At 34.4% G+C, this 23,277-nt stretch overlaps 2 protein-coding genes across 2 annotated transcripts; one reads left to right on the forward strand and one right to left on the reverse strand.

Moving 5' to 3' along the window:
• Positions 1 to 939: 939 nt before the first annotated feature.
• On the reverse strand, positions 940 to 9,291 carry LOC129247292 (A disintegrin and metalloproteinase with thrombospondin motifs 4-like). Its single transcript, XM_054886357.1, has 4 exons — positions 9,245 to 9,291; positions 4,573 to 4,956; positions 3,019 to 3,391; positions 940 to 954 (listed from the first exon to the last, which is right to left on the reverse strand). The coding sequence occupies exons 1-4, from the start codon at positions 9,289 to 9,291 to the stop codon at positions 940 to 942; spliced, it is 819 nt and encodes a 272-aa protein (XP_054742332.1).
• A 4,129-nt stretch (positions 9,292 to 13,420) lies between these two features.
• On the forward strand, positions 13,421 to 16,957 carry LOC129246979 (protein ref(2)P-like). Its single transcript, XM_054885770.1, has 4 exons — positions 13,421 to 14,081; positions 14,591 to 15,537; positions 15,603 to 16,416; positions 16,483 to 16,957. The coding sequence occupies exons 1-4, from the start codon at positions 13,898 to 13,900 to the stop codon at positions 16,632 to 16,634; spliced, it is 2,097 nt and encodes a 698-aa protein (XP_054741745.1). The 5' UTR covers positions 13,421 to 13,897; the 3' UTR covers positions 16,635 to 16,957.
• Positions 16,958 to 23,277: the final 6,320 nt, after the last annotated feature.

Genomic DNA, 23,277 nt, shown 5'->3' on the forward strand with positions numbered 1-23,277 from the left:
AGCTAAGCCGATCGTGATAACTTTGTGACCATGCGCAACGGTCAAAGCCGTCAAAAGCCACAATGACTGTGTGTCGCTTGAGACACTCTCATAATGATGACCATGATGATGCACTCGCGCAGTGCATTAACAGCGCACACGAACATGAACGACCAACCAGCTGATCAACAATTCAATCAAATTTAATCAAGTGTGTAATTTTTCCATGCAACTTTTACACTTTAATCTACTAACGTAGAAGAATTGAGCGATCATCAAAGCCATCAAAGCGATCGAAGCTCAGCCGTTTGACCATTGCGACTTATGTAACAATAAGGCACGACTTTTATTATATGAGTATTAGCTGATAAAAGGCTGCATTATTACGTGTAATAATCATTTAAGTATTGATTACAGTGCGAGTGTAATCTATGTGATTTCATTCTTATCAAGAAAACTCATCAACTATAGAATAACAGCCGTGCAGGCAGGTCAAGCAATGGAAAAGTTCAATTTTTGCTGTAACGATCAGTGCTTGTAAGAACACTATAAAGTTAAGGAAGTAGATAGAGAAGAAAAAAGCTGCATATTAAATTAGAAATTGTTAAAAAAATCATTTAAGTGAAGAAAACTTATTGAATGGGGCATTTAGATACCATTATTTGTAGTGAATTTCCATTAGTATACTGTAAAAACTAAGAACAAGGGTTTGTGATCGTTATAAGTTAAAAAATATTAATCAACATTATTATACGATTTTTTTTGAATATAATTAAAAACTATTTACTGATTTGTTCCTTTTTGACTAAAATTAATAATTATTTTTGGTATTTATTTTTGCTATTTTTTTTATGAATAATTATTTCGTCCTGATTTTAGTATTTTTAATTAAGAAAAATTATTATTTTGTGATTTTTATTATTTCGCTCAGGAATAATGATGATCGTATCGCGCATTAATTCAATAGTACCAAATCTAAAAAAACACGAATTATAGAAAATTAAACGCTTCAGATAAAAATGTGCCGTTATTCTATTTGTTATGACGCGTTATCAGACTGCAATATAAGACTGTTAACCGGCGCTCAGCGACTTTGAAAGAATCAACACAGCTGTCACAAGGCTGATAGATTTACAAGGTTTGCTTGTTGTTGTTGTAGCAGCATAAACATATATGGGGAATGCTACTGAAGTGACAGTCCCTGGCCGGATATCAATCCGGGTCGTTCCGGTAACGTAGAACCGACTATCGGGAGAACGAGGATTGCTCTTTAACTATGGGGGAAAACATTTTTTTTTGAGGCTAGCACGTCACGGGGGTCTCGTCAGCCGAATTCTCAAACGTGCTTAAGTAGGGAAAGTCGTCCTAGATACTTAATGATATTATTATTTAGGTAATTTTTGATTAATTTGATTATAGGATGTGATTTCGAAAACTTAACTGTTTTCGAGATACTCGATTTTAAAAATTATTAAAAAAATAACCAAAAATTTCCACTTGTTTTTAAACATTAGTTTAAGGGACCCTTTTCTTTCTATTTTTAGTTGCATGTTATGTCGATAAAATTTTAGACGAGCCCTGACAGTTAAAATAAATAGCTGCTTGATAAAGCCATAAATTAACGAAAAAATTCTATGGCAACTATTCTGAAAATTATTTTAATTATGCATTTTAATTTATGCATTTCTAGACATCCAAAAGGGTATAATACCTAAATCAAAAAAATGACCCACAAGCGGATTGCGGGCTCTATTAGTGGAGGATAAAATTTCCTAAGAAGAAAAAAATTTGTAAAAATACGTGACTAGTGCAAAAACCTTTACAATTTGAATTTTTTTTATTCATCATAATTCATTCCCGACATGACAGCTTCTATTCCAGAAACAAATTTTCATTATTTTCCTTAAATTGATGTTGAGTATTATTCTTGAGTGAAAAAAATCAAATTTAAAAACTATTTTAAATTTTGATTGTAAAACTCGATAAACAAAAATTATTATAGATTACAGTAAGGCGTCTTTATGATCCTGCAAGCATGCAAAATGCTTAGAGATCGCTGTTGTGAGGGAGATATTAATATTTTTTCCGATATTCAAGCTGCGATCAAGGCCCTGTAGTCGGCGTACTGTAGCTCTCTTCTGGTGAACTCCTGTAAGGAGGAACTCAAACATCTTGATTGAGCAGGAATCATTTCCCTTATCTGGGTTCCTGATCACAGAAATATAGAGGGAAATGAAATTGCCAATGAACTTGCCAGAAAGAGGTCGACAGAAACGGTTTCAGTTGTCCCCTTCTCAGACAACGGTGTCCCCTTGACCGTTGTTAAAGGAATACTATACAGTTTCTTTCTAAAAAAGCGCAAGACAGATGGAGGTCTGTCTCATCGTGTGCTATTTCGAAAACACTATGGCCTCAATACGACATAAACAGAACGCTTAAGGTGAATGGAATCCCCCGCCATTCAATTTCTAAACTCATTGCGATGTTCACTGGTCACCGGGTGATCGGTACTCATGCGGAGAAGCTTGGAATTCCGTACAACCCCTATTGCAGAAGCTGTGGGGATCATGCAGAGAAAGAGACTGTTGAACACTTTCTCTGCAAATGTCCGGCTCTGGCGGCTAGGCGCTTGAGATTCCATAGCGTGCCCTTTGAGGATGGCTTGAAGAAATGCACCTGCCTAGATTTCTTTTTTCACCTTTACTACATCAACAGCTGTGGATTGCTGTATAAGGTTTTCTCTTCTCAAAACTTTTCTTTGCACAGGTAGTGGTCCACATTATGGTATCAAAACGGCACGTAAGTGCTACTTGTAGTGTACCTGGGATACTCTTGCCATCTAACCTACCTACAGTAGGGCGCATGCAAAAGGAATATGTGAATACTATACAGTTGAAACAGTTTTACAAAATTTACAATTTGTTGATTTTTTTTAAATAAAAAAATTAAGAAACATGTTTTTCTTTTAAGTAATGATTTCTCTCCGTGCTTGCTAAAGACATGCTAAATAAGAATTTCTTAACACTTCACGCTACTCACCCGGCAAATACCCTCCACACATACCGCTCTCCGTCGATAATAGTGCGTATAATAAACTGCCGGTCTGCCACAAGTTGTGCCATCAGTGACCGATTGATTCATGCTCACGAACATACCCGAACCGCTTGGCCGACAAAAGAGCTCACATTCGTTGTGTTCCTTTTCATAACCAAGCCAATTGTAGAACTTTCCTCTATATGGTATCCTATTGAAGGAGGCACATTGTTCATCGCGCTGTCTCTTCTTATTTGCTTTGCATTTCTCGTCCTTGCAGTGGCGATAACGTTTTATTATACCAAAACAACCGATGCGACTATTGGGCTCTGGATAAAACTCACGATCAATTGGAGCGTCATCGAGAGAAGTCAGTTTACTAAAGGTGGGGAAGTAACAAATAGCATTAGTATTGGTAAGTAAATAAGTGCTCAATATTCTTGAAGAAGTAAAAAGTTATTTTTCCTAAATAATTCTAAAACTTAAGGATTGTAATGGGCAAAGAATTCGCTAACAGAAACAAGTTGTGTAAATGCTTGAGGTCTAGTGTTCGGGTCTGCAATTAGGGAAGCATTTCAACTAATTTTATTACTAATTTAAATAATTACGAGTTGTTCTCGATTAGCTCCCCTCTGCCTACTGATGGATTCTTTGAGCTATTGTTTCCCTAGGTTAGGTTAGGTTAGGCAGTGATGGTTGCCCAGGGAGTAGGGCCCACTTGGACGAAAGAAGTTTGGTGTGGGAAAAAGGGGAGAAAGAGAGAGAGATGGGCATGTTGAGTGCTTGTGGACTACGAACGGTGACTAGTCTGCGGTTGTGTTAACCTCTTTATTCTGCTGATGAAGTTCATCAGATTTTTGTTATCAACACCTGCTATATCAGCAGGCGCAGAAAAGAAGTGAGAACCAAGATAATTGAATCTTAGTCCCGCGAAAGCTGGGCAGCTAAGGAGCAGGTGCTGAGATGATTCCACCTCATCCTCCATACAGCTGACACAAAAAGGACTCGAAGTAATTCCGAGCCTCACGGCATGTATACCTCGCGGACAGTGCCCCGTGAGGATGCCCACGAAATTTGAGAGATGAGATTTTGTCATCTCCAGAATATCCCTCGAACGCCTCCTATCCAAACGTGGCCAGACGTTGCCCTAAGAAATATCCCATCACAATGATAGTTCAATAATTTAGTTAAGTGGGATCGAAAGCGATCTCTAAGTATACACTGTTTCAAAATGAAGTACTCTGCAAGTACTATCGGCGGAGTTTAACAGTCAATTGTTTTTAAGCCGTATACTTTCTCGTAAATATAGCAGAAGAATGAATGGATAAAATAAATAATATCTTCCCCACCCCATAAATGCGCCTCCAAATGTGAAATTAGTTTTAGGAAGTTGGGTCATAAACCTTGAATTTTATGTTAACCTAAATCAAGGGAAGGCGAGGGCACTGAGCTTAATAGAAGAAGAAGAAATATGTTGTATTCGCATCACAATGGGCTTTATTTGATTTTCAGCTTAAGTTTGACGCTGTGTCGTCATTTACAATTTCATACGCCACTTACCGCTCAATACATTTTCTTCGACGAATTTGCACACAAGAATTACTGCACTTGGTCCACTTTTCCCAGCGATCCCAGACATAAGTTGTGCCCACTCGCTTTATAATGCTGATATGTTTTTGACGCGAATGTTTTGCTCTTTCTCCCACCGCATCATTGTCGTTGTCATCGTCATCATATTCATCATTATCTTCGTCATAATCATTATCATTCATTTCAGTGGAACTTTCTCTTAAGCTTTCCAATTTGTCGCTAGTACTAGGAGTATTGATAATTTCGACAGCATTGGCGGTTGTCGACTCATAAATATTTAGGGTAGTCGAAAGCTCGGCAGCATGAGAAAAGTTCGTGAATGCCAATGAAAGCACTAAAAGCTGTAGCTTTAAACTAATAGTAAGGGAGAAATATTTGAGTATCGTTCCTTTCGCACGTAGTATTTTAATGGATATATAGTTTAAATGATTAAATAATTTGAATAATATAAAATAAAATTAATGGTTATTCCGACATAAAATATTTTTTTGCAACGCGATAATACGTCCCTAATCATGAATATTCAAGGTAATTCACGCGATCTGTCAATGGTATAAAGGGTCTTTAGTGTGGCCATTGTTGATTTCTAAAGAAGCAACTATGCAATATTTTAGTATTTTCAAACTTCGTATTCATATCTGCCCCAAAAAAAAGATGAAATCGGCACGTTGAAAGGCATGCCCCGTTTGAATAAACTGTGAGTAACTTTATAGAAATCCATTTTAAAAATCCAGTTCATGTGGACATTACTTATTGGTTATCAGAGGTAATAAAAGAGCTGGTGAAGGTATCCGGGTTATACTATTAAAAAGTCTAGTGCTTCTAATTAATGCAGGGGGAGATATATACCCTTGCCGCAAACAGGAGGCTCAATTAAGTAAGTTCAACTATCGAACTTGCCACTTTTTGAACTTACATAGCTTAATTAGCAGGGGAATTCAAAATATGCTTTTTGTACCTATTTTCTAGTTTAATAAAACTGTTATTGGAGCGCAACTAAATTCCCGCTGTTTGTCAATAGATGTCGCCAGCAATGTGTGCTAGTGAATTCTAACATAACCTTAACGTCATAAGCCAAGCTTAGACGTATGGTGAACAAAAAATGTCTGATTTTGTGCCGAATAATCGTCATTTGCGGGAAGTGTTGATTTTCCTCTTTCATTCAAAAAAAAAAAAAACGGCATCTGAAACGCATCGAGAACTACAAAAAGTTAATGGAGTTGCTGCTTTAAGTGAAACAATGCGCCGGGATTAGTTCCGTCGCTTCAAAGACGACGATTTTAATGTTGACGACCGTCCGCGTGAAGGAAGGCCAACAACCTTCGAAGGCGCTGAATTGGAGGCATTGCTAATGAGGATCCATGTCAAACGGAAGAAGAGCTTGCTTCAGTATTAGAAGTTACCTGCCAATCCATTTCCAAGCGATTGCGTGCTTTGGGAATGATTCAGAAAGATGGAAAAAAGTAATAGCCAGCGATGGGCAATACTTTCATTGATTCCCTTGTAACCATTTTTTCAGAATGAAGTAGTATTTTCATCAAAAACACAGCGAGAACTTAGTTGCGCACCAATATAAAAAAATGTCTAAAAGATTATAACTCAACAACCGTGAAGCAATAATGCACTTTTCCAACTATAAAACACACGTTTTTATAGAATTAAAAACTCGTATATGCGAGGGTTGCTATTTATATTTCTAGCCTAATAATGGAAAAGGAACGATGGTGGCTGAAAACGGTTTTATTGTTTTTCAAAATATTCTACATGATGCATTTCTTATGTGAGCTTCGAATTTATTTGAACCAATTTCCGAATCACTTTATTGTCCAGTCGTGTTTATATGCCTTTTTTATTTTGTGGCAAGACGGTCTTGCTCAGCGTTGATATTTCATGCCACAACAACTGATTTCAGACGGCCTGCCTAGAATACGTCGGCGAGCGAACAGCGAGCACGAGAAAATTCATTGAACCAATTTTTTACGGTTTTAAAGGATGGTGCTTGCTCGCCGTAGAATGATTTTAGTTATGCTATTCACTGGCTTGCCAACTTATGCCATTTATTTAGAAACAGGTGGTCACATTTACACGCTTGCATTGCACTTAAATTATATCCAAAAAACAATTTTTGCATATAAGGCCTTGAGGCTCTCACGCCTGCTAGCAAAAATAGTTTTAAAAAGAAATGTTTTCTGGGCTAAGGCTTCAAATAGGATTGTCTAATAATATGAAATGGGACGAAACGGTGTTAGAAAAAAGCAAGTGGGTAGAAAAAAAGCGAACTAAATATTTCTGAGTTTTATTAACACTACTAACAGGCAGACAATGTGGAATGGAGCACCAAACCGTACGGACAGTTTACAAAGAAGTAGACTATAGTGTAGGTCAAAGTTATTTTATCGTTGGCATAGAACAATTTTAAATTTCATGGATTTTTACAGCCAGAAGTAAATACATTATGCTTAATAGCCTTTACAATAAAAACTGCTCTTTATGTAACTTAACCCTTTCGCGATATTGTTGCCATATGGCAACAGTAAACTTTAAAAGGCCGTCAACACTCTCTTGTAAAAAATATCAACTTTTTTGTTACAGATTTTCAAAAATTGAAGTTTAGCGGTTAAACAGAAATAAAATAAATAATAACCGCCCATTATATATCGGTAATACAACATTTTTAAAGAAAGCCTTCTGGCATATAGCACTTGTATTTTGCATTTTTAGATTTTTGAGGCATTTTGGGCAAATGTTTTTAACAATTTTTGAATAAAGTATATTGAAAAATGTTCAATATGTCATTTGGCATATAAATATTTTTTCGCTCGCAGCTTTAAAAGCTGTGCTAATTTTTAAAACTAAGCTTGTTGCCATATGGCAACAAATTTCTCGTAAGGTGTTAACGTGCATTGGATTGCAGAAGAAGTTTATTTGCGATTGAAACCAATACAAAACATTTGTTGCCATATGGCAACATTAAAAAAAAGCACTTAACAATAAAAATAAAAAAAAAATTTATTTGTATTGTTATTGGTCCTAAAATAAATACTCAGACAAAAATTTGGATTTTTTGGATGGCGCAATAAAAAGATGTAGCGAAAGGGTTAAATGAGAAGGAAACAATCCAACATTTTCTTGGAGGATGCCCAATATTAAAACATCACGGCTGTATTTTCATTGAAGGGACCGTCCTTAGTAATACCGAAAAAGTTCATGTTCTAAATGAAGTAAATGATTTTCAATGGAAAAAATTAAGCATTTTTATATACTGGTGCTTTAAAGTACAGACAATTTATTATATAGTAGATTAATATTTTTTTAACTAAATACAAATCTGCCTCATTTTTTCGCCAAACGATTTTTAAAGTCATTGCCCTATATTCATTTAAATTAATATTATAAATAGTTTTGTAAATTTTTTTCTGAAAAATAAATGAATATATTTTTCTATCTATCTAAATATTTAAAGATTTTAGTTCATCGGTGCAAATTTGTCTTGTTAATGCACGTCGAAGATTCTAAAAAGTAATCGCACGAAAATGTTCAACGTTTAATTCGATTTTTTGCCGAGTTGATTTTTAAAGCCACTGTAAAGAACACTAAGATGGCTCTCACAGCAAAACATTTTCAGTGCGATAACGGTAAAATATATCAATCTTTTAAATAGAAGTGCCAGTCCAGAAATATAAAAACAACCCTTCGATCTTATAAATAAATAGCTAAAATAAAAGAACATGCACACACATTCTACTAATTCCTATTAATTACAATATGATAACTATTTATTACATGCTCTATTCGTTTTTTACTTAAAAGGCAATAAATCCATTATGTGCAATTCACACATTCTAAAATCAAAACAATAAATTAAATTAACTAGTCGCTAAAAACAAAAACAAAAAAAAACACAAAAATCCGACAAAGCCCTTTTATAGAGGCAATAAATGCTTTTATTTTCATTTTTATTCAATTAACTTTTGTTGCAATCACCTAAATCCAATCATTTGCCCGTTTCGCGGAAATTTCTGACAACTTTTTGTGTTATAATTCCACCAATCCATGACAACATTCTGACCGCTCCCAAATTCACTTTCGCATATTGAATTTTTTTCATCCACATTATTCTTGAATTTATTTACGAAAAAGAGTTCATTGTTCACTTTGTCAGAGGAAGGCAATCCACCACCTCCTCACTCCCTCATTCACTTGTTGATAGTCGTTAACAATTTTCTTTTATCTCTTTAAACGTTTAATTAGTATTGTTAGTTTTAGATAAATTTCGCTAATTCGAAAGCAATAAACCGCAACCGTCTCTTTTAAATTGGCTTATGAACTTTTTGGGTACTTATTTTAGTTTTTCACCGTTGCCAATTCGCTAGCTTTCTAAATTTAGAAAATGATTTATAACTTTAGTATTGTTCATATTAAGTACATCATTGCAGGCCAGTTGATTTACCTTATTGAATAAAATAAAATAAAATGAAACCGAATGTATGTTTCTTCCCACTTATGTATGTAACTCCTATTCGAATAATATATTTTGCTTTAATTAATAAAAGATTTCGATATGTATGTGCGTGCATACCTACATACACTCATATATGAAGCAAGTTAGGTAACGCCCACAGTAATCAAATGCAAAACAAACCTTAATAATTTTATTCGCAACATTTCTTTGCCAAATTGATAAGACATTTTAGCTCCGAATTTAGAAAACTTATATACTCAATCGTTTGTTTTTAAACTTAAAATACATCCGACTTCATAGTATAAAATTTTTCGCTCCCAATTTTTTAACAGAAACGTCTTCGCTATTGAATACCTTGAAACCAACTGGCACTCGAGTTAAACAAATTTAAATCGTTTGCATACTAAACTAGAGGCTTTTTATCTTAACATTGTGCCTTTCTGAATAAGGGAGATTCCATAGCACTTTAAATATACATATGTACATATTTATATACTTATACATACTTCAATACAAACATGGAACTGTATGCTTTTAAAAAACATATCATAAAGACTGTTTAATGATCGGCAGTGATAACTGCATCGACTATTTATATTTTCATAATGCCGTAAATGTGAACACATTTGCGTGTGTGTGTGTTTGTTCGTGTGCGCTCAGTGTAAGGAAGAATGACACCTGCGTGAGGAATTAACTGCATTCCGTTTTCCTGCTTAAGTAATGAAAAAAACTCAAAAGCCTTTTCGAAATGCTTCGTACTTTAGGTGTTTGAATAGGCTACATAAAATAGGCTTATATTTAGATCTCTATTTCATTTAATTTTTTTGTTAATATATTTTCTAATTTAATTTTAAATTAGTTTACTAATTTTTTGTTTTATTTTATTTTATTTCAATTAATTTTTATTATATAATATTTAATGTAACGTTCAACTTGCTTTTAATTCGTTTTATTCTTATTTTTTAAGCTCCTCTCCATACTCAAAAAGAGGTCGTATAATAAGTTAAAAGTGCTATGATACTTCCGAAAATTGCTTTTAAGGAACTCCTGCCAAAATGTTTACTCAAACTTTAATCTATTAACAAGAACCAGACAAAGTTTGTTGGGGCTTTCCAATTTCCAATGAAATTTAAATTTGGTATAAAACAAAATTTGGTGCTTTTAAAATTGGTAATATCAAGATCTATAGACTGAAGCAAAGCATTCCATAAACTGAAATTCCTATATTCGAAGCATTATCTAATTCTACATTTTCTTGAATTGCTGTAAAAATGTACATAAATGTTTAATGTAAGTTAGGGTTATATTGTATATATCCCCTATAGTAATAATAATAATAATGACAATTATTTTCACAATAAATAAAACAATATTTATATTATATATCATGAAACTCTGAACTTCTTAAGGGGGTATTCTAGTGTAGAAATTCGAAAAAATATTTTTTTTTATAATCTCCCAGCTTAACCTTTCAAGAATATGTCCTTAAAAGAATTTGTTAAAATTTTAATTATTTCCAGAGATATAGCTATTTTAGTGTCACGACTTTTAAACTGGCTCAGCTGAAACGCCGCAGGGCGTAATTCCACCCAAAACTTTAAACGCGTTTTTCGCGAAACTATGTATATAGTTATTTCAAAATGTTTACCTTGATTTCTCAGGTTCTACTTAACCGATTTACTTGAAATTTGGTGTGAGCCTTCTCAATATGTATATCTATTGTACCTATATATATATATAATTGACGCGTACACCCTTTTTGGGTGTTTGGCATAGCTCATCCTCTTATTTGTGGAGTCCGTCTTGATGTTGTTCCACAAATGGAGGGCATACAGTTTTAAGCCGACTCCGAACGGCAGATATTTTTTATGAGGAGCTTTTTCATGGCAGAAATACACTCGGAGGTTTGCCATTGCCTGCCGAGGGGGGACCGCTGCACATACCGGTATTTTAATAATCTAGGCGGCCAAAACTATTTTAACGTTTTTTATAGTCTTAAATACTTTTATTCATCATCATTTAGACAATGGACTTTTTTTATTGAACTATTATATTATTAACCCTTAAATGACCGTAGTATCTTTAAAGATACAACCATTTTGTACTAGAATAAATAGAAAATGAATTTTTTTTGGGTATTTCTAGGTTAAATTATATAAAATAGACATCATTATAATGTTTTAATTATTTATTATCAAATGCCAAGTTAGTTTTTGTTTAAACTGTGACTGCTGTGAGCCGTCGCATCCCCATTTACAAATAAGTTTCAGGGACAATCTTTCTTGTTCTTTAAGGGCTGAAAGAACTACTTCCAAATAAGTAAATGTAAAATCAACCAAGGGCTGTAAATCACATTCGGCACTAGTGCATGTAATTCTGATAGATTCAGTAGGCGGATACAATTATTTTTTTCTTTTTGAATAAGTGTGTAGCAGGAAAAATTTTTTGTATATGTGTTCCTTATAACTTCGTACTGAGCACTTGTTAGATCAGCATCAATCATCATTTTCAATGCTTGCATTGGTGATAAAGAGTGCATTTCTTTTTTCCTAGTGTTTGAAAATGCCTTTTTGTATTTTGTTGCACGTATCGGAGAGTTTTGAATGTCTTTTAATACTTTAGAAGCATCTCTCTTTCCACTTTTGATTAACTCTACTGAAGCAGCATGCATAATCAAGTTTTTGTCCTTTACTGTAGATCTGAGTTCTGCAGTTTTGCGTCTTTTAGATCTTTCACCTGAGTCACTGAAATGTTTCTGAGGACGGCCACATCGTTTCGGTATTGCTGCAACAGTTAATTCAAAACCTCCTTCCAACCAAGACTTGTACTTTGATAGGAAAACATCTTCCTTTTTATGTACTTGTAGCCACTTTTTCTTGATTTGTGATTTAAAATGTGAAAAATTGTGCTTAAGAGCTGATATCTGTTCGTCAGAGTATTTTTCACTTGAGAAAAGCTCCTGTTGTAAAGAGTTTAATTTTTCGTCAAAATTTGGTAAATTCTGAGCTTGCATGCGATCGAATATGTATTTTCAAGTACCAATTCGAACCCCTGAAGTGTCTTGAGAACCTTAAACAAACTAAAAAATAACAAGTATAAAAAACGCTTTTAAAAAAACTGTTCCATGAAACTTTTGAAATTCCACAATTAATTAATTTGCGGTTTTCTGCGGCTAATTCTACTTTATTCTACATCTCAAAGCATATGTACACAAACTGAAAAAAAATTCAAGCTTGGACGGACTTGGAAGTATAACTTTCAGCTTAACAAATAAAAAAAATATGTGTAAAAAATGCACTATTTCTCCTTGTACGGAATTCAATAAATTACCGTATTAATGAACAAAATCTATAAAATATTTATTAAATTTGGAAAAAACATACCTGAAGCTTCAATTTCCATCACTAAAACGAGACATATAACTTTAAATAAGTTAACTTTACTTTTTTGAAGATTTGTTGCTTGCCGAACGCCGAGCGAGATATGTGTAGAGTGATAAGCAATGAACTTTTGACTGCCAATACGGCGGTAGCGCACGCGACGAAAAAGCGCGAGAGGGGGTGGAGTGAATACTCTATTGTGTTATCTTTCTATTTTATTCATTATTAAAATCAATTAATGCATTTTCAAAATTGACTTTTGGCCACCTAGATTATCAAAATACCGGTATGTGCGCTGTTAGAAAAATAGTACTTACATATTATAAACAAAATAAAATTTTTTACTATTTTTTAAAAATTCCGAAAAGTAACAAAAAGTAGTATATATGTATAAAAAATATCTTATTAAAAATGTATGGTAAAAATATTTTTAATTTTTTATTTATAGTACCCGAAAAAAACACCTCAAATTCATGCCTCTACACTTGAATACCCCCTTAAACAAACATTTTCTTAAGCTGACCGTTGTTCATAAACTTGAGTTTATGGTATAATTTGAATTTAATATTTCGTATTTAATTTCACTTTTAACTTCTGTGAACTGATTTGTACCAGGGAACGCTTGTTAACTAGAGAAGGGACAGAACCCGGCTACGAAATACACCTCTGAAATTTTCTGTTAATGCTCACCGCTATTTAATTGCAAAATATAGAAAACAAAATGGTTGCAGCAGAGAATTGAAGGTGGAGAGTAATAAGTATGAAAAAATGTCTGTTCACATTTGATGATACAGGTGTTTTTTTGAATTTGTCAATAAGATTTGTGATAAGTGTATAATCAACGTTCTCTAGCTTAAACAATGCAAATACATCTCTGTTTTCTGCAGCCATTCACAATTAATATTGCCTATTCAGGTTCAATCGTTGTTTTTCTTTAACCTCTGATTCATAACATCGTCAGAGTTCGTTTAAATATATATGTGTATATTTTCTGTTGATATACAATACATATGTATAATTTCACAATAATTACCTTTCTGTCTCACCAAATGAAGTTGCATATTTAGAGCTTTTTCTTGGATCAAAATAGCTACTTAAAAGAGAACCTGCTCAATTACTTCGCAGTGAATTGCAGAATTTGAAAGAACATTCACGAAAATATACCAAGCAGCAAGCAAAACAAAAAAATTTGAACGTTGGTAGTAGAACACAAATAATAATAACATCTCCACAAAATTCCACTAAATAAATGATTATAATTTGCTTAAAATTGCGCATAAGGCATTAAACGAAACCCGTCCCGAAGTATATTTTCAGCCAAGGAAGTATTGAAAGTCGTAGATTAGGAAACAAGTAAAGTGTGTTATAAAAACCAAAACCAAGGACCTTTAAACGAACGAAAGTGTGGCATAACAGTTTATTTCACAGAAGTTTAAATTAAAAAATATTAAAAATGGAGCGTCAATCCCATTTAGATGCAAATTTTTTGAAAATTACATTTATTGATGGCGATCACAAGTTGCACTGTTACATTAAGATGCCATCGCCAATTTATGAGGTATTGAAACGGGAAATCCACATGAGTCTCTTCGATCAGCGCAAGGTGCCGCAGTGTGAATTAAAATACTACTGGTTTGGTAAGATATCAATAAGTACCTACAAGTTTTTCGTGTAGATCTCCAAAGTGCACATACGAATATAAGTTTTTCATTTTGTATGTATTAATTTGTGGAACGACATTATGTCGAACACCACAAATAGGAGAAGGATCTCGGCCAAACACCTAATACGGGTGTAAGTGCCCATTATATAATATGTATAAATATGTATTCTACAGGTGCAAAAGTCTTTTCGGATTTCCATGAATGTATAAGTAGTGCTGATATATCAAATAATGAAACAAAATATTGAAATGGATTTTTAAAAATAAATAAAAAATGTTCTCGACCAGTTTTGCGTAAATAATTATAAATAGAAAAGGGAAATCTTGCAAACCCTTATAGCTATTTAATTGCTTAATAATTGATAAATTCCGTTAATTAAATGACGATGATTCACTAATATATCCAATAAATCCAATAAATATATACCTAAAATTCATAATTCGCTTTACACATACCTTTTATTTCATCTCTCTTTTACATAGATGAAGATTTTGATGAAATCGATGTTGTCAATCAGTGTGATTACGACGTGTTCCGTTCGAGACCTTTAGCGAAAGCGCATCTTTATGTCGCACCAATAAAACAATCACCAAAAGTTGAAGAAAAGGAAGCCAAGAAAGAAACGGGCCCAGCAGACTTTGTCATACACGAACTTATAGAATGTGACAGTTGTGGATTGAACCCAATTGTCGGTTTTCGGTATAAATGCATTCAGTGCCCTAACTTTGATTTGTGCCAACGCTGCGAAGCTCAGCATAAGCACCCAGATCACATGATGGTTAGAATGCCTTCAGAAAACTCGCCTCACAAAATTGATGTACGATTAAGTAGCCCTTGCGAACGAGGCAGCGGTCGGCGTTCAAAGCGTGAAAGGAAAGGCTCTAACAGTGGTGGTTGCCCTTTCTTCGAACACTCCACTCCAACATCAGCAGCTGGAAACGGAACCGAGGCTAGGGCTAATGCTTATGCTGAGGCAAATATTGGTACAGGAGGTGGAAAGCATCATCACCATCACGAACGCAAGCATCACCGTCGTCAGATGCGTAATGGCTTTTTGTCGCATATGTATGAAATGATGTCAGACTTTGCCGAGGGTGGCGCGACTTACAGGCGAATGGGTGATGACATACCTAGCACCTCAACACCCAGTGCTCCACCAAAGTCAGAGGATTCGGCTAAAGTAAATAAAGATAATGGAGCAAAAGAAGCAAATGAAGCAGTTAATGCCGCTTGTGAGTCAGCAACAAAAGCAGCTGAGGTTGCAAATGAAATTGCTGCCAAGGTAACTGAGCAGGCAGAAATTACAGCAGCAGTTGCAGAGCAAGTAGCCGCACAAGTTACAAATGATTTATTTAATACCGAATCATCTACTTCAAAGACAGAGGGTCAGAATGCTGCTACAGGAGCAGAGAAACAGGCTTCTGGAAGTGTAAGTTTTTCGCCGAATCGGCTCTAAGCAATGCTTCTATTTATTTTTATTACTTTGCTTTCTAGGCTAACACTGGTGCCTCAACTCCTACATCCGACGATGTCAACAGGAAATCATATGAAAACACTTCAGTCCCTGTCACTCCGACTCTCGAAGACCTTACCCAATTTCTCGATCCCAAATTCATGAAAGCGGGCATTCAGATGCTTAACAACTTCAGCAGTATGTTCGCAAAAATGATCGACCCAATAGATGGAGCTGATGATAGCTTTGTTCCAAGTTATGTTAATTCTGGTGATCAAGCACGTAAAGCCTCTACAGCCTCAGCTGCAAGTTCAAGTGGATCAACATCAACATCAACATCAAAGTCTGCAGCACAGCAGGCACCTAAAGTTGAGGAGAAAAATCAAAACGAGAAATCGGAAAATAAGGAAGCCGTAGCAACCATAGCGGACACCACCACAAAGTCTACCGCAATTCTCGAGGAAAAAGCCGCAGAAGACCCACAAACTCCAGAACGTCGACGATCACAGAGCGAAGATAATGACTGGCAAATGATTGATAGGCAAGCTGCTGAATCTACTGTAAATTTAATTGATATTTCAGCGGCTAGTTCAACCGACTCGATTGAAAAAATTGAGTCACCCGGGGCAGTAGCAATAACAGCAGCTCCAGCTTCAAATTCTGACATAACTTTTCAAAAACTTAGCATGGATTTGAAAAATCATGTAGAAAGTGAAAAGCAAAATGAGCAGATGGCAAAGAAAACTGAACTCGCTGATGTTTCTGGTGCACAGCCCAAGCCAATGGCCAGCAATAGCACATCTTCGGCCGCCAATAGCACTGGCGCTACACCCATAACTATAGCATACCATCAAGGTAAGTTTGGAATGTAGAAGTAGAGAAATTTACAATAGTAATTGTCAATTTATCGTTTAAAAACAGATGCTAGAATCAATGGAGCTATATACGCCATGATGGCAATGGGCTTTAGCAATGAGGGTGGATGGTTAACCCAATTACTTGAATCTGTCAATGGTAATATTTCGGCTGCATTGGATTTGATGTCGCCGGCACAAGGCCAAAGCAACAAATAAATTAGCAAAGGCTGTAAACTGAGCAGCTTAGTAGTTTACGATTATTTTTTCTTAGTAGTGTTTAAGTAATTTAATATCTAAACTGCGAAATTGTATACACTCGTTTTCGTCATTGAACCTATAAATCTGCACCAGTAGAAACCATTGGAATCTACAACTTCCGTTTTAGTAATGAACTATCACAGAAGTTATTGTTTATTTTTTGGCAACAGAAAAATGTTTTACGTGCACTGAGATATTTTCAGCAGCTTTGAATATATATACATACATATTTGGTTTCATATATTTTACAAACACATGTATACTTCATGTAGTTTTCGTATATTCATATTCATAAATGGTCTATAATATTTAATTAGAGGAATCATCAATATATATATTTATATATACAAAGTGTATGTTAGCGAAATACACTCTAATGGAATCATTATTATATTCGAAATAAAAAAAAATAAAAAATAAAAACCGAAGACTTGTGTTTTTGTTCGCTAGCTTCCTAGTTTTGGTTCTTTCTTCCTTACATTTTTCTAGCCTCCTTTAAAAAAATTGTGATGTTTATAATTATGTAAAATACAACGGTTTTTAAATAAGTTTCATCACTCAGTTCTATCACCTGGTCGCATCGTCGGCGATTGCAATTATTGTTGGTGTTGATAATTGTTCGAGTGTTATTTGTGTGGGACATTTCATCGCTTTATTTAAATTTTTTTTCAAGTTTGTTTGTCTCCTTCGAGCAGTCAAGTCTCTCTCTCGCAACTGCAGTGTTGCCCAGTTTTGGATATAAAAAAGCACTAAAATGCCCATTTAAAGAAAATAAACTACCAAGAGCTTATTGAATTACTTAAAGAATTTGGTGTGCGTGAAAAATTGTCTGTACTGCGTGCGTTTTTTTAATGTGTTCGGGGACGTGCAATAGACTGTATGGGGAAAACAGAGTTTTAAAAATACATCCTTGTACTTAAAACTTATGTTAAGAGAATTCAAAAAAGTTTAAGGCAAGGCCGAAAAACATTTTTGACGTGATAACGTCTTATAATTCGATTTAACAGGCTGCACGCACGAAAAAATGTGTCGTTACCTTGCTCGTTAGTGTTACCTTGCTCATTTGTCGTTACCTTGCTCATTGCATTGAATGAATTGCAAGCGAAAGCACGGAACGAACGACAAAGCAAACAAAGCAAACGAACGGCACCATTCGACATCTTGCTCTCTCCTACTTAAGTGAGCGTATATGTGTATGTATATGCGCATATGTACATATATAAATTCACGTATTTGTATTTGCATATGCCTTCTTATTGATTATTATTAATTTGATTCACTTGAAGATTTTAAAATAACACCAAGTTTGTTAATAATACCTGTTGTTTTAATGTTATTATTATTTTTTGACGTGATAACGTCTTATAATTCTATGTAGCCAGCTGCACGCACCAAAAAATGCGTCGTTATCTTGCTCATGCGTCGTTACCTTGCTTGAACAGCATGTTATGTTATGTTATGATATGTTATGTTATGTTATGATATGTTATGTTATGTTATGTTATGTTATGTTATGTTATGTTATGTTATGTTATGTTATGTTATGTTATGTTATGTTATGTTATGTTATGTTATGTTATGTTATGTTTATGTTATGTTATGTTATGTTATGTTATGTTATGTTATGTTATGTTATGTTATGTTATGTTATGTTATGTTATGTTATGTTATGTTATGTTACGTTAAAGTATATTATGTTATGTTAATGTTAACTCATTCTCTATATCCATACAAAATATCTATCAAACAAATAAAATTAAAATTTTCTTTTGAAAAAGTTAAAGTATATTATGTTATGTTAATGTTAACTCATTCTCTATATCCATACAAAATATCTATCAAACAAATAAAATTAAAATTTTCTTTTGAAAAATGCAAGCATTCAATTAGTATTTTCTTATGACGTTATCACGTTAAACTATCGTCAGTAAACCGACTTTACAGACAACCTCTTTTTTCTATATTTGAGGTTATGTAACAAGATGAGGTGCTTCTTTTCAAAGATGTCGTTATAGTTTCTTCAGTATTATCTGTGTTTTTTTTCACTATGAATACACCTCTATAAGCTTGGCATTAACACGCCAACGTATTTATTCATTTAATTTTCGACACAGTGTTGCCATATTGTTATCATTACAGAATTTTTTATTGCGGAATATTAATTTATTGCAAAGTGTGTTGAAGTAGCGTTTATGACAAAAAACAAAAAAATATGGTTGAAAATATTTTGGCTTGCCCCAGTAATTAGTAAAGCGCGCCCAATTTTCTTTTCTACCATCTTCATTGTTCAATTTTCCCATTTTTAAATAATAGCTCAACTACTATGCTAAAATAATGTAATTTTCCATTTGCTATTTATATTTATTTATTGCTATTTATATTTATTGATTTTAAAATATTCTCCCTTTGCATTTATGTGAACCAATTTTCGAAGCACTTAGTCCAATTGCGTTTATATAATATCTCTTTTTTATTTTGTGTGCGATCTTGCAAAATCTGATTCGTGCTCGTAATATTAATGCCCAAGAATGCCTCTATCTCAAGTTAGGTGACACGACGATCGACCCCGAATACGTTAATGAGCAAACAGCGAGGAGGAGAAAATTTATTGCGCTAGCTTTTTGCGGTCTAAAGGATGGTGCTTGCTCGCCGTATAATGATTTTAGTTCATTGAGTTCATTTAGTTCTAGTCTTGTTTATCCACGTCGAAAGTTGTGAAAAGTAATCGCACGGAAATGTTCACCGTTCAATTCTACTTTTTGTCATGATCAATTCTTAAAGCCACTGTAATTAACACTAAGAATAGGTCATCTGTAGGCTGAAACACAAAGGGAACTGGTACGGCCGCTGTCCGGTATTGGAAAACAGAGAAGACATGGACTTCGATTCAATGATTCTCTCCATGCCCCTTGACTCCATTCCTTCAGAAGTCATACTTGAAAAGAGATGCAGTGTAGTGCTGCCAGAGGCTCAGTTGTGGTCAAACTCAGAAAATGAGCCCGGCAAACACTGTTTTCGCATTTTTACGGATGGCTCCAGGACTGAGCATGGCTCCGGCTCTAGGGTCTACGTGGAATCCAGCGGGACAAAACTGTCCTTTTCTCTTGGAATGCATGCATCTGTGTTTCAAGCGGAGGTGTATGCGGTTCAAGAAGCGATGAACTTTGTTGTGGAAAACCGATGGAGAGGCAGATCTATATGTGTCTGCAGCGACAGCCAAGCTGCGCTTATGGTCTTAGACAGCCCCCAAACCACATCAGGGGTAATCAAGTCCTGTAAATCCTGGCTGAACTATGTCGGTAGACATAATAGCCTGATGCTAACATGGGTCCCGGGACACGTGGGTATCGCGGGTAACGAGACCTCAGATTCCTTAGTGAAGATGGGCTCTGAGGCCAATTTCTTTGGACCACGGTTAGCAAATGGGTAACTACCACCCACAAGCGAGCTTGTCAGGCTGAGAGAGGCTGCAGATGGACTAAACTGATGTTACTTATCATGTCCGATCGACTGTCGCAAACCCTTCTGTCATTAAGCGGAGGGGAGTGCAGACGGCTGGTTGGACTGATGACGAGCCACTTTCTGTGGGCGAAGCACATGAAAAGCTTGGGCAATTCAGACAGTGTACTCTGCCCAGCTTGTGAAGAGGAGGATGAGACGGCGGACCACTTCCTGTGTGTCCGCCCCGCCTTCGCTCGAATCAGGTTTGAGGTCTTTGGCACTGATGTGTTAAGAAGCGACCATCTTGGCTCCTTGGCACCACAAGATTTACTCAGATTTCTTCGGAGATCGGGTAGATTTAAAAAAAATTAAAAGGGAATCCAAGTGTAGTACAATGGACTTAATTCATGTCTGAGTGCTGCACTTGCTAGTTGTCCCGACAAAAAAAAAAACTAAAAAAAAACACTAATAATGCTCACACAGCAAAAGATTTTCAGTACATTTATGGTAAAATAAGTCAAACCCTTTGGCCAAGTTTAACAAAGCACGCCAGTCATTTCTTTCTCGTGCTAACCGGCACCAGTTGGACACTCCAAGTGAAGCCTGATCTTTTCAACGCAAAGGAAGCCTTCCTCTGCTACCACCAGTTGGTATCGGAACGAATTCTTTCAGAGCCGGAGCGTTTGTATATGCATTAGATCTTATAAATAAACTAGCAAGCCCGGCCCACTTCGCTGGGCACACTAAAATAGAATAGATATGGTTTAGAACAGAAAATATATGGTTTTCATATTATTTATTTCTTTATTCTTTATTCAAGCGCTTTGGCAGAAACAATATTTTTTGTTTTTCTATTTGTTTTTGAGTAAATATAAAATATAAATATAAATATAAAATATAAATTGAAAATCAGGAAAAAAGAAGATTGTTTTTAAATTTCAAATCAACGCATATGAATAAACAATCGTCTGTTTTCCTGATCATCCATGAATTTTTCGTTTCAATTCATATGTTTTATTAAGCATTGGAGCTTTTTTAACCATTATCCATTTATATTTTTCAAAAAAAAAAACGAAAAAAATTGTTTTTTCCACGAACACATAATTTCATTCGGATTTCACATTAAATTCTCAAATTTCGTAAGAAATTATTCACTGTTCCAAAATCCACTCCAAAAAAATGCACAAACAATTTTTACATGTTGCACTTACGTTTTTTCCTTATGGCATCCAACTCAGAAAGAAATATTGACACATTGTAACTCACACTGTCAATTTGACAGTTCAGTTCCGCCCCAAGCGTTAAAAAAGTAAGCGACATTATGGCTGGTTCAAAAAAGTTGACTTTATTTTATAAGATTTTTTTCAGTTAGTGTCCGAAAAATCCAAATATCTTACGGAACCCTATTTTTTGCCAAAATAAAATATAATCCATGTTACTCGTGGATGATGTAGCTTTCGAATGGTGAAAGAATTTTTAAAATCGGTCCAGTAGTTTTTGAGCCTATTCATTACAACCAAACAAACAAAGTTTTCCTCTTTATAATATTAGTGTAGATAAGTGAAATAAAATAAAAGCACGTGCACACGCGTTCTTACTATGGTAACTATTATGTTAACTATTTATTATTTATTTAAAAGGCAATAAATCCATTATGTGTAATTCACACATTCTAAAATCAAAGCAATAAATTAAATTAACTAGTGCCAAAAACCAAAAGCAAAAAACGCAAAAATCTGACAAAGCCCTTTTATGGAAGCAGTACATTTTTAATTTCCCTTTTTATTTCATTTCGCCCGTTTCGCGGAAATTTCTGACAACTGTTTGTGTTATAATTCCTCCAATCCATGACAACATTCTGCCCGCTCCCAAATTCACTTTCGCATATTGAATTTTTTTCATCCACATTATATGTATTGTATTTATTTACAAAAAAGAGTTCATTGTTCTCTTTGTCAGAGGAAGGCAGTCCAACACCTCCTCACGCCCTCATTCACTTTTTGTTAGTCGTTAACAATTTTCTTTTATCTCTTTAAACGTTTAATTAGTATTGTTAGTTTTAGATAAATTTCGCTGATTCGAAAGCAATAAACCGCAACCGTCGCTTTTAAATTTGCTTATGAACTTTTTGGGCACTTATTTTAGTTTTTCACCGTTGGCAATTCGCTAGTTTTCTAAATTTAGAAAATGATTTTATTAATTTATTTATTCAATTAATAGTCTAAAAAATACAGTATTTCTTACAAACTATGAAAACAGATTAATGCTAAATAAATAAAGTAAGTAAAGTAAAATTAAACTTATAATTAACTAGTTTCAATTGTAATGAGTGAAAGAAAAAGACAACATTTCTTATAATTTACAAAGGAATATTATTAGATAATACTAACAATTTAGTTCAACAATTCATTTAGTACCAATTTGAAGTGATTCTTTGTGGAAGAAAAATTCAGGCCAGTGTGATTTGAGAACGAATTAAATTCTCCCCGAGTTCTAGAAATCGGAGCATTGGAAGCATAATTAATTCTTACCATCCTTAACCAGAAAAAATTATGATTCCGTAAACTTCGCTGAGGAATATTCAAATTGATTTTCTCGAGTACCAATGGCGAGTCATTGACCCCATTTATCAAATCGAAAAGGAAAGTAATGGAGAGAATAGTCGAGTGACTTTAGATTAATGACAAGCACCGACTTTTGTAGGATGGAATTCGATCAGTGAAATTTAAAGAACGAAAATCATAACGCACAAAAGCTTTCTGATCACGTTCAATCCCATGATTCAATTATTAAAGGTTTGCTTACTAGTGACATTCGATTTTTGACACTCCCTTACAAAAGGTTGTATTTAAGAAGGTGAATAAAGTGGAACAAATTAAATTCTTTTTGGTAAAAATGGTAGCAAAAAAGTATTTTCTTACTTAAATGGAAACAAACTGCGAACGGTTTAAAAAATAAATTTTAATTAATATTTGAATGTAAAAAATGGTACAAATAGAAGTTATTAGCGGAAATTGTCAAGTCTAATATTAAAACAAGAAATTATTTCACCTAATCCAAGATTTTATTTTTTGAATTATTTGTTAAATTTAAAACCGATCGCGAAGTTGCGCAGCTTCGCCAATATGCAACTATTTTGTTAAAAAGAAATAAATAATTG

This window comes from Anastrepha obliqua, chromosome 5 (genome assembly GCF_027943255.1).
Source record: "Anastrepha obliqua isolate idAnaObli1 chromosome 5, idAnaObli1_1.0, whole genome shotgun sequence".
Classification (NCBI taxonomy): Eukaryota; Metazoa; Arthropoda; class Insecta; order Diptera; family Tephritidae; genus Anastrepha; species Anastrepha obliqua.